Source organism: Urocitellus parryii, chromosome 5 (genome assembly GCF_045843805.1).
Source record: "Urocitellus parryii isolate mUroPar1 chromosome 5, mUroPar1.hap1, whole genome shotgun sequence".
NCBI classification, from domain to species: Eukaryota; Metazoa; Chordata; class Mammalia; order Rodentia; family Sciuridae; genus Urocitellus; species Urocitellus parryii.
In genome coordinates this window covers 202,401,216-202,416,420 of record NC_135535.1, presented here as the reverse complement: position 1 = coordinate 202,416,420, position 15,205 = coordinate 202,401,216, and the positions used below count along the sequence as shown (strand labels likewise).

Genomic DNA, 15,205 nt, shown 5'->3' with positions numbered 1-15,205 from the left:
CTGCCTCAGCCTCTTGAGCCACTGGGATTACTGGCGTGCACCACCAGGCCCAGCTTAAGTTAATTTTTGTGAAAGGTGTAAGTTGTCTAGATTTTTTTTTTTTTTTTTTTTTTTGCATATGGATGTCCAGTTGTTAAAGCACCATTGTTGTAAAGACTATCCTTTCTGTATTGAATTATGTTTACTCCTTGGTCAAAGATTGATGTTGAGAGCCACAGCCGAATGGGCCCCAGCAAACTTCCAGCTGCCAGCAAACTTCCAGCTGCCGGCTGATGATTGGCTCACAGCGCCCCAGCAACTTGTAGCTGATTGGTTCCTCTGCGGTGATGCTCATTGGGCTGTTTCCCCGCCCTTTCAGACTAGGGAGCTGCTCATTGGGGGACTTTTTTGGCTCCGCCCACGCGACCCAGCCAATCGGCCTCAAGAGCAGGAGGAGTGGGGGAGGTTGAGAGGCTTGTGAGAAGCCAGTGGTGGCAGTTGGGCCCTGAAGGTTTTTCCTGAGGAGCTGTGTGGTGCTGTGTGTGGTTCTAAAAATAAAGTTTGTTTCTTTTGACAAGTGGCTCCTGAATTGTGCCCAGCCAGACGGCGGCAGATCACTTCACTGTATTTCTATAGATCTGTTATGTTCTGTTGATCTATTTATCTAATACTTTGTCAGGACTACCATGTTGTCTTGATTATTATAGCTTTATGGTTGAGCCCTGACATGGGCTAGCATCAGCCCTTCAGCTTTGTTCTTCAGTATTGGGCTGGCTATTCTGGGTCTTTTGTCTCTCTCTATAAACTTTAGAAATGAGTTTGTCAGTATCCCTTAAAAAGCTTGCTCTGATTTTGATAGGGATTGCACTCTGTATAGATCAACTTGAGAAGAACTGAATCTTAACAGTGTTGAGTCTTCCAATCGATGAACAAATATTTTTCCTTTTACTTAGGTCTTCTTTGATTCCTTCTGTAAGAGTTTTATGGTTTTCTTCATATAGATTCTGTACATGTTTTGTTAGATTTAAACCTGGATTTTTTTTCATGGTTTAATTAATGATTCGAGTTTTTAATTTCAATCCTAGACATCGCTGATATATAGAAGTTATGTATATATCAGCAATTAGGCTCATTCTGGTACTTTTTAATGATTGCTAATAACAAATATTCTAGTTTTTCTTTTAGTTCTTTGGGATTTTTTTTTTACATAGACAGTTATGCCATCTATAAACAGATTTTTTTTTCCTCTTCCCATTTTGAAAACTTTTATTTTCTTTTCTTGTCTCATGGTACTAGCTAGGATTTCAAGTCTGATGTTGAATAAGAGTTGGGGGAGAGGATTTTCCTGCCTAGTTCATGATCTTAAGTAGGGGAAAGCATCTAGTTTCTTATTAAGTGTGATACTAGCTGTAGGGTTTTTTATGTATATTTGATATCAAGTTGAACAAGTTCCCCATTTGTATGAGTTTTTAGTTATGAATAGCTGTTAGATTTTTGTTAAACATATTTCCTGCTTCAGTTGATATGATTATATTATTTTTCTTGTTTTAGCCTCATGGATAGGATGGATTACATTGATTACTTTCCTTCCTCCCCCTCTCTTAATGATTGCTTTTCTTATTCTAACCAGCCTCAAATACCTAGAATAAATTACTCTTGTTCATAACATATAATTCTTTCTGCACATTGTTGGATTGAATTTGCTGATATTTGTTTACAAGAAATATTGAATTATATTCTTTTTGTTTTTTACTAGTTTGGATATTAGCAAACCTGCTCTTTTTATTTTTCTCTATTCCTCCCCCACCTTTGCCAATGTACATTTTCTGTGGTTTTAAATATATGAAAATGATGTACCAGACATTTGTATTTGTTCACTTGTTAATTTCTAATATTTACAAACTCTATTATAAAGACTTTAATGTTACTTCATAAATTTTATTTTATGATTTTTATGTCAATAGTTATAATTAAAATCGTGTTATTTTATAATGTGAAATGCCTATTAGCTGAATTTACAAAAAATATATATATTTATGTATGTATATACACACACACACACACACACACACACATACACACTCTGAAATTTCAGCATTTCTTCTTTGTGGTTATAGTTGCATTATGATAATTATGAGGAAACCTTTTTCACCTTTAGCTAACAAGAAGTATCCATAGCTCTTTGTCTGTACACAGGAACTCTTACCTGGAACAAGTAATGGGGTCATGTGGCTTCTCAGTGGTGTGGTTATCAGAGAACCGGCCTGGTTGGCCTAATGGGAGCGCTTCTCCTGTTCTCACCCAGCCCTCTATGTTGTTTGTCTCCCACACATAATTTCCTTTCAACCTACATGTGGAACAAAAGAATATAGTTTCATAGTAATTCACTTAACCTGTGCATTTCTCACTCTCAAATATTAAAACAAGTAAGTTGAGGAAAACTTAAGTTGATTTCTTACTGTCCTTTAATTTTTTTTGAATGAATTTTAATTGACTCATTGTAATTACACACATTTATGAGATACCACGTAATGTTTGAAAACAAGGTACATAGTGTATAATGATCTAATTAGGATAATTGGCATATCTGCCATATCACCTTAGACATTACATTTCTTTGTTGAGATGATGTAAAATTATGTAAAATCCTCTCTACTAGCTGTTTTGAAATACTTGTTTAATTATTGTCAGCCGTAGGTAACCTGCTGTGCTGTAGCACTTTCGTGGTACTATGGGTTGAACCAGGTCCTTGGGCATGCTAGGCAGGCGTACACCATTGAGCCATGTCCCCAGCCTTGTGCTATAGAGCTTTTCAAGTTATTCCCCCTGGCCAGCTGCAACCCCGTCCTTGCTAACCGTACTCTCCATCTCACCCTTTCTTGATTTTACTTTTCATCCTTTTGTTCCATCAGTTTTCTACAAGTTAAAAGGTTTGCTATTTAACATAGTGTGTAACTGGGGAAGGTGAAGGCAACAAAGAGGGACATTTTAGGACTTATTTAACTTAGTAAAATAAAAGTCTGCTAGATTAATTATGAGATTTTTTAAATATAAGGAAAAATGGCAAACTTCATGTTTGTGTATCTATTTTTCATAGGCAGAGTATCCCCCTAATGGACCAGAGTGTGGTTATGGCTCCTTTCACCAGCAATACTGGCTTGATGGGAAGATCATTGCTGTGGGGGTGATTGACATCCTTCCATACTGTGTTTCATCTGTGTATTTGTACTATGATCCTGATTATTCATTTCTGTCACTGGGTGTCTACTCTGCTTTAAGGTAAGGTTGCTTTTTGCATTACATAGAACTTCAAGTGATTACTCATCAGATTAGATTTTATTATATAACAGTAGAAATCTTACTTGACAGTATAATAATTTGTTGGTATGGTTAGCCTCTTAGTCTATTTTGGGATTAAAAGTACCACTGTTAGAACTGATGCCATTGTTTGATGGTCACTATCTAGCTTTTTAATGTTCCATGCACTCTGAAGTGTATAAGAAATTAGTGTATTCAGTGATGCTTTTGTTGCATTTACTTAGGCACCTCCAGCAGAACCACTTATCTGTCTTAGATGTTATAATATTTATACCCTTATCATCACTATCATATATATTCACTGTTAATTAAAAGTCATTAATGTGTAAATGGATTAAAACAGTATGATTCTGCTTAAAGAAATCTAGTTACAGAGTCAATTGCTTAAGGCCAGGGACATGTTCTGAGAAGTGCCTTGTTAGGAACTCTGTACGAACTTGATAAAGTGTACTTAACACAAACTGAGATGGCTGCAGTGTCACTAGGTGGTGTAATCTTTAGGGACCACTGTCACGTATGTAGTCCTTGGGTGACTGAAATGTCATTATGGGGCACCTGACTGAGTATATGGAACAGGAACCAGGAATTCCTGGCTGACCGAATCTGTCATCCTCATCTGAGGATGATTTCCCTATGGTGTCCATGCTGCAAACATATAATGCAGCACGAGCATTTCCAGTGGTAAGGAGATTGAGATCTTTATGAGAATATTTGTTCCTATTTTTATTCTTGCTTTCCTGTATGTATATGTGTAGAGCAGGAGAGGAAAATAGGGAATTTTTTTTTTTTTTTTTTGGTGTGGGAGTACTTGAGTCTCTTTTTCTCCTGTAATTTTCTCTTTTTATTTCCCATTCTTTATGTTGATGGTCATATTTTTACATCATGGTAAATGTACTGCTAGATTATTTTGTGTATGTGTACTTTTTTCTGAATTATACAAGTAGAAGAGTTGATGTTTTTAACTAAATCATCAATTTGATTTAAAACATTTTTATTGATGCATATTAATTATACAGAATGGTGGGTTTTCATTGTGATATATTTGTACATGCACATACCATAATTGGATCAGTTTTACTCCCCAGTACCTCCCCTTTCCTTCCCCCCTTCCCTTTCCCTGACCTTCTTCCTCTGCCCTATTGGTCTACCTTGTATTTTTGTGAGATCATTTTTTTTCTTTTTCTTCTCTTTACCCTTCTTTTTTTTCTTCCATGGGAGAAAACAATAGGACTCTTGACTTTCTGAGTCTGACTTACTTTGCTTAACAAAATGCTTTCCAATTCCATCCTTTTTTTCTTCAAATGATATAATTTTGCTCGTCTTTCTGGTTGAATAAAACTGCATTGTGTATATATGCCTGAAACTTCTTGCATTATCTCACACGTGAGCTTTTAGGAGACACCTTGCATCCAAACTATAACAGTGCCACATTTTTTAGCTCATTCAGCTGTTGACAGATTCCTAGACTGGAACTTAGCTATTATGAATTGTGCTTCTATTAAATGTGAGAATGCACATTACCTCTAGGGTATGCTGTTTTGAGTTCTTCTGGATGGATACCAAGGAGTGGTACAGTTGAATCACGTGGTAGTTCCATATTTAGTTTTTTGAGAGACCTCCATGCTGACTTCCATACTGGCTATTCTACTGTGTATTTGCACCAACAGTGTATCAGTGTATCAGGGGTCCTTTTCCCTGCTCCCTCACCAGCGCTTATTGTTATTTGTATTTTTCATGATTGCCATTCTGACTGGAGTAAGGTGGAACCTCAGTGTAGTTTTGATTTGCATTTTCCTGATGGCTAAACAGGTGAACATTTGTACTTACTTTAAGTGTTTGTTTGGTCAGTAATTCCCTTATTTGAATTTTTGTTGTTGTTGAAGCATTTCCCTTAAGTTTTTGTGTAACAGTTTCAAAGTTTCTGGTTTTATTCATAGGTCTTTGATCCATTTTGAGTTGACTTTTGAGCAGGGTGAGAGATAGCAATCTAGGTTTTTCGATTACATATGGATGTCCAGTTTTCCCAACACTGTTTGTTAAAGAGATTGTCTTTTCTCCAATGTATGTTTTTTGGTACATTTGTCAAAAATCAGATGACTATATCTGTAGGTTTGTCTCTGTCTTCAGTTTTGTTTCATGGTTCTATGTGTCTTTTTTATGCCAGTATCATTCTTTTTTTTGTTACTATAACTCTGTAATATAATTTAAAATTGGGTATTGTGATTCTGCCAGGATTGCTTTTTTTGGTTAGAAATATCTTGGCTATTCTGGGTCTTTTATTCTTTCAGAGGAGTTTTATGACTCCCCCCTCTCCTTGTTTTGTGAAGACTATCATTGGTATTTTGATGGGGATCACATTTAACCTCTGAATCACTTTTGGTTAATATGGCCATTTTTTCCAAGGTTCAATAGTGTTTGTTTTGTTATTTAATCTTACATTTCAGTTATCTTTTTAAAAATTTAAAAAATTTTTGAAACTAGTTATGCATGACAGTAACATGCATTTATGTACTTTGGTATATCATACATAGAGGGGATATAATTTCTCATTTTTTTTAATCTTATTTTTTTTTGGTGGGGTTCTTTTTTTTGTCTTTTTTGGATCTGGGGGTCAAACCCAGGGCTTTTTGAATGCAAGGCAGACGCTTTGCCGCTGAGCTACATCCCAGCCCAATTTCTCATTTTTTTTGAGTGTACATGTTGTAGAATCATGGTCATGTGGTCACATATACACATACAGTAATAATGTCTGTTTCATTCTACTATCTTTCCTATCCCCACATCTCCTCTCCTCCCTTCCCATCACTTCCCTCTACCTAATCTGAGGTAATGCTATTCTTTCCTAGTGCCCCCCGCCTTATTGTGAATTAGCATCCACATATTAGAGAAAACAATTGGCCTTTGGTTTTGAGGGATTGGCTTATTTCACTTAGCATGATATTCTTCAACTCCAACCATTTATTGTCAAATGCCATAATTTTCATTTTTCTTTAAAGCTGAGTAATATTCCATTGAGTATGTATACCACATTTTCTTTATCCATTCATCTATTGAGGGACACCTAGGTTGGTTCCGTAGTCCTGCTATTGTGAATTGAGCTGCTATAAACATTGATGTGGCTGCATTTCTATAGTATGCTAATTTTAAGTCCTTTGGGTATAAACCAAGGAGTGAGATAGCTGAGGTCAAATGGTGTTCCATTCCCAATTTTCTGAGGAATCTCCATACTGCCTTCCATAGTGGTTGCACCAGTTTGCAGTCCCACCAGCAATGTATGAGTGTACCTTTTTCTCCACATCCTCGACAACATTTATTGTTGCCTGTATTTTTGATGATTGCCATTCTGACAGGAGTAAGATGAAATCTTAGAATATTTTGATTTGCATTTTTTTAGTTGCTAGAGATGTTGAACACTTTTCATATATTTGTTGATCAATTGTATTTCTTCTTCTGTGAAGTGTCTGTTCAGTTCCTTGGCCCATTTATTGATTGGGTTATTTGTTTTTTTTGTTGTTAAGTTTTTTGAGTTCTTATATATCCTAGAGATTAATGATGCTATTAATTCTTCCTACTTTTGAACGTAAGAGTTCTTTCCATCTTTTAGTGTCTTCTATTTCTTTATTCAGTGTTCTGTAGATTTCGCCATAGAAGTCTTTCACTTCTTTGTTTAAATTTATTCCTGTGTGTGTGTAGAGAGAGAGAGAGAAAGAGAGAGAGAGAGAGAGAGATAAATATGAGGCTGGAATGGATTTGTTTTCTTTTTTTTCCTTTCTCATTGGATTCATTACTTGTGTATAGAAAAACTATTGATTTTTGTATGTTGATTGTGTATCCTACCACTTGCTGAATGTCCTTATCAGCTCTAGAGTCTTTATGGTCTTTTGCAGGTAATTATGTCATCTACAAATAGGGATCATTTAATTTCTTCCTGTTCTTTTATTTCTTTTTTTCTTCCTTTTATTTCTTTCTTTTGCTTAATTGCTTTGGCTAAAATTTCAAGTACTATATTGAATAGACATTCTTTTCTTGCTCCTGACTTAAGAGGAAATGCTTTCAGTTTTTCCCCCTTCAATATGATATTGGCTTCAGATTGGTTGTATTTAGCCTATATTATGTTTAGATAAAAGTCCTTAGTATTTTTAAGGGCTTTTTTCATGAAGTGGTGTTAATTTTTGTCCAAGGCTTTTTCTCCATCTATTGAGATCATCATGTGGTTTCTTACCTCAGTTCTACTTATGGGGTGTATTACATTTATCAATTTGTGAATATTGAACAATCCTTGCATCCGTGGGATGAAACCACCTTGATCATGATGTGTGATATTTTTGATGTGTTGTTGAATTTGATTTATAGGTTGATATGGTTTGGATGTGAGGTGTCCCCCAGAAGTTTACTTGTGAGACAATGCAAGAAGGTTCGGAGGAGACATGATTGGGTTGTGAGAGTCTTAACCCAATCAGTGAATTAACGCCATGATAGGGATTAATTGAGTAGTAACTAAAGTGACAGGGTATGGCTGGAGGAGGTGGGCATTGGGGGGCATAGGTTTGAGGTATATATTTTGTATCTGGCAAGTGGAGTCTCTGCTTCCTGATCACCATGTGAGCTGCTTCCCTTCACCATACTCTTCCACCATGATGTTCCCAAGGAATGGAGCTGGCTGTCGATGGACTGAGACCGTTCAAATCATATGCCTCCAAATAAACTTTTCCTTCTCTACCATAGTTCTAGTCAAATCTTTTAGTCACAGTGGTGAAAAAGCTGACTAAAACACATTTTGTTAAGGATTTTTGTACTTATGCTCATTAAAGATATTTTCTTTTCTTGATTTGTTTTCATCTGGTTTGGTATAGGTCATTCTGGTTTTGTAGAATAAGGCGCCCTGATGTTAGTTCTTCTTTAAAGAACTTGTACAATTCAATTGTGAATTCATCTGATCCTAAGTTATTCTTTATCGAAAGAGTTTTTATTACTGCTTCAATCTCATTGCTTTTTATTGGTCTTTTTAGGTTTCCTGTGTCCTCTGGGTTAAGTTTTGGTAGGTCTAGAAATTTGTCCCTTTTTTTCTAGAATTTCAAAATAATCCCTAATGATACTGTGGATTTCAACTGTTGTACCACTGATGTCTGTTGTAAATCCCTTTTCTTGTCTCTATTTTTATTTATTTGGGTTTTCTCACACTTGGTTAAGGGTTTATCAATCTTGTTTATCTTTTCAAAAAATGAATTTTATGTTGAATCTTTGTAGTTTTTTTTATTATGGTTTTCATTAATTTCAACTCTGGTCTTTATAATTTCTGTGGTGTAGAGATTGACTTGTTATTGTTTTACTAAGATCTTGAGATGTATCGCTAGGTTATTTATTTGAGATTTTTCTGATTTTTCAAATGTAGGCACTCATAGCTATAAATTTTCCTCTGGGGACTTTGCGGTATCTCATAGTTTCTAATATGTTTCTATTCTTGTTTGAGTCTAAGAATTTTTAAATTTTTCCTCTGATTAGTTGATGATCTGCTCTTCATTCAAAAGTGTGTTATTCAATCTCCATGTATTTATATAGAGTTTCTGTAGTTTTTCTTGCTGTTGATTTATAATTTCATAAGATTATGTTTGGATTAGATGCAAGAAATTATTTCTGCTTCTTTGTATTTGCTAAGAATTGCTTTGTTGCTTAAAATTTGATCTGTTAGAAAACTGTGAGTAGCTGAAAAGAAAGTATATTCAACTGTTGTTGAGTGAAATATTTTGTAAATGTGTTAAGTTCATTTGATCTATATCTTGTTTCAACTCTGTAGTAACTTTGTTGATTTCAGTTTTGAGATAGGTGTATTGAAATCACCACAATTATTATATTGGGGCATATCTGAGCATTTATGTTGAATAGTGTATATTTGGGGCATTAAATATTTACCACTGTTCTATCTTGTTGAATTGTTCCCCTTACCAGTATGTAGCGGTGACCTTTTTTGTCCCGTCTAATTTTGCTTGCCTTTGGATTCCCATTTGTAATTATATATAATTTTCCATCCTTTTACTTTCAGTCTGGATGTCTTTGCCTGTGAGGTGTGTTTTGCAGGCAACACGCAATTATATCTTGTTTTTTAATTCAGTCTGTCAGTCTATGCCTATGAATTGAAGATTTGAGAGTATTTGCATTGTTTTTATAGAGAAGTATGTATTATTTCCTGACATTTTGTCTTAATGTTTGATTTGATCCTAATTCTCATTTGCCTATTTCTTCTTCTAATGAGATTTATTCCTCTTTTTTTAAAATTATTTTTTTAGTTGTGATTGGACACAATATCTTTATTTTATTTATTTATGTGGTGCCGAGGATCGAACCCAGGGCCTGGAACTTCCTAGGCAAGCGCTCTACCGCTGAGCCCCAGCCCCCAACGTGGCTTCTTCTTTTTCTTTTGAGAGAGAGAGAGAGAGAGAGAGAGAGAGAGAGAATTTTTTAATATTTATTTTTCAGTTCTGGGCGGACACAACATCTTTGTTTGTATGTGGTGCTGAGGATTGAACCCAGGCCGCATGCATGCCAGGCGAGCGCTACGGCTTGAGCCACGTCCCCAGCCCCGAGATTTATTCCTCTTGATCTCTCGGTTGTTTTTATCTTCTTGTGTGTATAGAATTTCTTTAAATATTCTCTGCAGTGTTCTGTAGAAGTCAAGAATTTTTTTAGTTTATGCTTATCTTGGAATTTTGAAATTTCTCCTTTGATTCTGATTTAAAATTTCTCCTTTGATGCTGATTGTGGCAGTCTAGCTTGGCTGTTATTTTCTCTGAGGACTTGAAATACAAGTCCTCCTGGCCTTTAGGATTTCTGTGAAAAACCTGCTGTTATTCTGATTGGTTTGGAGTTTCTCTCTTGCAGCTTTAAAAATTCTTTCTTTGTTCTTGTTTTTTTTTTTCATTTTAACTATAATGTGTCTCAGACTATTTTTTGGTTTTGTCTATTTGAGGTTCTAAATGCCTCCAACATCTGAATGTTCATCTCATTTCCCAGGTTTGGAAGATTTTCTATTGTCAGTATCATTAGCCTGTTTCTCTCCTTTAATACCTATAAGCCTTAAGTTAACTTTCTTAATGTTGTCCCAGAATTCTTGTATATTGTGATTACAGTTTCTTATTACTTTTTGTCTTTTGCCATCCGAATATAGAATTTTTTGCACTATTTTTTAAGAATATCTCTTTATTGAAATGCTCTTTCATATCCTTTATTTTTATCCCTTAGTTTATTTTTTAGATTTTAAAAAACTAATTGATAATTCTAGTAGCCAACTTTTTGAATTATTTTTTCTCTGTTTCTGTACTGAGATTGGTCCATCTTCTAGAGTGGATCTATTCCACTGTTATGCAAGGGTCTGTTTAGTGAAGTGCTTTCTGTTATACTTTGTCTTCTGTGCCAGGGGTACATCTCTGTGTGAAAGCACCCACTCAGCCTGTTCATGGTGCTGCATCATCAGTCCTGTAGACTGGGTGCTGGTGTGGTCCATTTCTGCTTTTCTTCTTCTGACTTCTAATAAATCACTAGTCTTTGTTTCACCTGAATGCTGACTCTCTGAGTTGGGTTCCAGCATTTCCCCCTGCGCTCTTGTCTCATTGTTAAGTTGTGCTATGGATCCAATTCAATATACATCATATAGTACTTGTCTGTTTGTTTTGGGTTTTGTTTGTTTTTTGTCTAAGCAGTATGATTTTTTTGGGGGGGGAGCACTATTGGGGATTGAATTCAGGGGTACTCAACCACTGAGCCACATCTCCAGCCCTATTTTGCATTTTATTTAGAGACTCACTGAGACTTATTTATGGTCTCACTGAGTTGCTTAGCGCCTTGCCATTGCTGAGGATGACTTTGAATTTGCAATCCTCCTGCCTCAGCCTCCCAAGCCGCTAGGATTACAGGTGTGTTCCACCTCGCCTGGCAGCAATTTGATTTAAAAAAAAAAAAAAAAGAATTGATTTTTATATTTGCATATGTTTCAGTGGTTCACAAAATAAAAAAGTTCTCCATCAAGTATTTCCAATCTGGCTTTTCTTTTAATACCAATTTATAACAAATTCACAATTATACAATATTTATATCTGATCTTTACTAATCTTTTATTTTTCTTGTGTAATTGCATTTGTTTTATATAATATAAGATATTCATAGCTCATTTGGATTTCACTTGAATTAGAACTGATAATTTAGATTATTTACATTTTAAAACTTCAGAAATTTATATAACTTTTGAAGCTTGTATTTATTTTAGAAAGGATGTATTTTATTTATATCAGAATTATTTGCTTTTAAATGATTGCCATTTTCTTTTTTGTTTTAATTCTTATATCTATCACTTTACAATGCATATTTGTGAATTTTTCCAGACCTCTCAGATGGATATTAAAAATAATATTTAATCCCACATAATAAATCCTGGCCTATTGATGAAATATTTATGGCTCAGTAAACTGAGAGATGTTTAATTATCCTGGTGCATTCGAGATAGTCATCATTTCCAGCAAGATTGGAAGGAGTTCTGTCTGGTGTGTCTCTCGCCAAGCCTAGAACTATAGAGCTGCGAGGAAGCAGAGGAGCAGTGGGGAGATGCCTCTGCACTGCAGCCCTGTGCTACCTTGGTGCTCTTGAAGGGAATAGCTGAGTCTGTAGAAGAGGAGACTAACATAGAGCACAATTGGAGAGTAGGTTCCACATTGCCAATTGTGTTACTGATTTTAACACATTTTGGTGGAAGCTGTTTGGGTAGTTTTCCAGTTTCTTAAGCAATCCTATAGTCAATATAGAGTTCTATACTTGTAGATTTTTGTATAACTTAAACTGCAGATGTTAAAAGTATTTGAATTGAAGATAATGAGCTTGGCATTACTCTATATTTTAAGAAGATGAAGTTTAGTGATGCAACCAATACGTTTAACATGTTTACTTGCACAGAATCTAATCTGTGTGTCTTGGCACCCTTCATAGACATGAATAAGATAGACAAGGGCTTCCAGTTGGTCAAAGTAAATAATAGATTAGAAAACAGACAACTTAATTTTAGATTCTTCATAGCACTGTGACAAAATAAAATCAGGAAAGACTTCTATTAACAGGTGACATATTAGGAGCAGAAGAGGAAAAGGAACCAGTTTTATAAAACTCTAAGGGTAGAAGTCCAGAGAAAGGGATCACAAGTCCAAGTGCCCTGGGGGAATCAGAAGAAACAGAAGTCTCTCTGGCTAAGGTTAGGGAAGGACATAGAGAGTGTTTTACATGGAGGACAGAGAGGGGCCAGTGGAGCCAGGTCATGGTAGGAGGTTGGATTTTATCTATGTTTGATACTATCCAGTACAGGATCGGGTGACTAGGGTGGTTACCTGATCTGATTTAGTACTGTAAAAGGTTATTTGGCTCTGGAGATAGTGGAGAGTCAAGAGTAGAAACAGAAAAGCCAATTGACTACTTGTAGTCATCCAGAGGAGACATAAATGGTGGCTTTGACTAGAATATCTGAGATGCAGGTGATAAGAGGTGGCCAGAATCGGTATATTTTGAAGACAGAATCCACATGATTTACTGATGGATTGGGCATAGGGAAGAGAGAAAAAGAATGGTTATGAATGACTCATAGATTTGGGATCATAGTGATGCACTGAACTGAGATGAGCAGAACCAAGTAAAGGAGTACCTTTCAAGGGGTTGGGTGGTCTCATATTTGCTTGTATCCATATATTTTCTTGGTTGAATCTTGAAAGTGTATTAGTTCTAGGAATAGTAAGATTTACTGTGTTTATTTGGCTTGGATTTAGAAATATTTTGAATTTGGGGAGGTAACAGTCTTTCAAAGATTTAAATTTGAATTAAAAATACACAGAATATTCCATTAAATATTATATTTCTTCTAAATTTCAAGCATCCACTGATTCTAAAAGTGAACAAAAGAAAGAAAGCCTTCAAGAAACAAATGTAGAAACATGCATTAGAAATGTATTTAGGTTTTACTTAAAACTCTCAGATACAACAAGTCATTTAGCTGGGCAAGTAGGGTGAAAATTCTGTGCCAAGATCTTTCTGGATTTAAATTATAACCATGCCACGCCAAGGCATTGCAGCGAACACCATGGCAACTTCTTTGTTGAGGCAGCCCTTGCCTATGCCAACAAACAGGAAACATGGTGTGAGAGCATAGTATTTCCCTCTCTTGTTTAGGGAAAACATGTATCAGATTTGCATGTAGATACGGGAATGAGTTATATGTCTCATACAGCTGAAAATGTTTGCAGGTAAATGGGCATAATAGTAGTTATTCTTTCTGAAACTTATTAGCTTTTGAATGTTCTCAAATTTGCTCTGTTTAACTATCTTTAACCTGCTAAGCTCATATTCTTTGAGAATTCCAGCATAATGAATAATGTGACACTGTAGATCAGTTTAATTTTATGCTTCTTGAATTTTGCATCAACTGTTTTGCCTAATGAAGAGTGAAACCTGAACTTAAGTATATTTGCTTAAAATAGTTTTAGAGGATTATAGGGTATCTCTTTAATAAAAAAATTATCTTAGAGTGTTTTGAAAATTATTTTTCTTTCAAGATTTGGATTTTTTTTATTATAAATATCAGATTTGAAAAAATATTTATTATCAGATTATATCATTGTTTTTGTTTTGAAAATTTAAGTTAAAGTTAACTGTATCTTCATCTTTCTTTTTCTTTTGGCAGAGAAATTGCTTTTACTAGGCAACTTCAGGAGAAAACATCTCAACTCTGCTACTACTATATGGGTTTTTACATACATTCATGTCCCAAGATGAAATATAAGGTAAAGTTAATTTGTGTATGTGTGTCTGTTTTCATTATATAAAAATGAATCTTTAATAAAATTTTTATCTCAAGGCACAGGATTTGGAGCTTTGAAGGAGGGATGAATGGGTTAATAAGTAAATCTCTTTGCTGCTTCAAAAAGTAAACTTTCTATAATGAGAACCACAGTTTCTATTGCTCTTACTTTATAATCCATTATGAGATTCAAGCATATTTCAGAATTTCCTTTTAAAAAGGGTTTTATGATTCTTGTTAGTGAAACTCTTTGATGTTTGCTACGTACTAGTGGAGGACTGAGCAGTGCAGGGAGCAGATTCTTCCTCCACCCGCCGTGACTACCACCACTACCACCAGCACAGTTGGTGTTATTAGCTCTGCAGGTGCAGGAAGATGCACGCATGAATCTTCCACCTAGAACTTGTGGTCTAGGTGGAGCTGGGGGCATTTAACATAAAACCAGGTGTTGCTTTGGTGGGTGAGTGGCCTGGGAGGATGTGGGGTTTTGCTCCACAAGGTATGGAAGAGGAGAAAAGGAAGGGCTCAAGACGAGGGAAGGTTTGGGCTGACAGTATAGCTCAGTTGGTAGAGTGCTTGCCTCGCATGCATAAAGCCCTGGGTTCAATCCCCAGCACCATCACCACCAAAAAAAAAAAAAAAGAGGGAAGGTATGATGGAGAAGCATGAAGGAGCCAGTAACAGTGCCTGTGATGTACTCATAGGAGGGAGAGTAATGAGGAGTAGGAAGGACCCTGAAATGTGGTCCAAGGAACACAGGCAACTGGAATCTTGATGGGTCACACGTCAGAGAGCTGTATAAATAAAATATATAAATTGTCCACATGCAGAAATATGATTTTTTAAATCATAAGAATTTTTAAAACATGCCGAAATAAATAAAAAGTATCCTGGAGCCCCTGTGTGCCCATTATCTGGCTTCAGCAATTATTCACACATTTTTTTCATTGTTCCTTTATCCCATCCTCATCTCTACCTTCTTATGAATTCATCTGGACCAAATCAAAGAGATCCTTTCATTTGTAAATATTTTAGTGTGTATTTATTTCTAAATTGTAAGGGTGCTTTTCACACCTAAAAAGTATT

The 15,205-nt window shown here is 35.5% G+C and overlaps 1 protein-coding gene across 10 annotated transcripts in view; it reads left to right on the top strand.

Moving 5' to 3' along the window:
* Ate1 (arginyltransferase 1) overlaps positions 1-15,205 on the top strand; it is a 142,808-nt gene that overhangs the window by 58,155 nt on the left and 69,448 nt on the right. For all 10 annotated transcript variants that reach the window (XM_026384172.2, XM_077799164.1, XM_026384177.2 and 7 more), the window contains 2 exons: positions 3,077-3,258; positions 14,003-14,102. In XM_026384172.2, the coding sequence (XP_026239957.2) occupies positions 3,077-3,258; positions 14,003-14,102 (282 nt within the window). The remainder of the gene's footprint in view (positions 1-3,076; positions 3,259-14,002; positions 14,103-15,205) is intronic.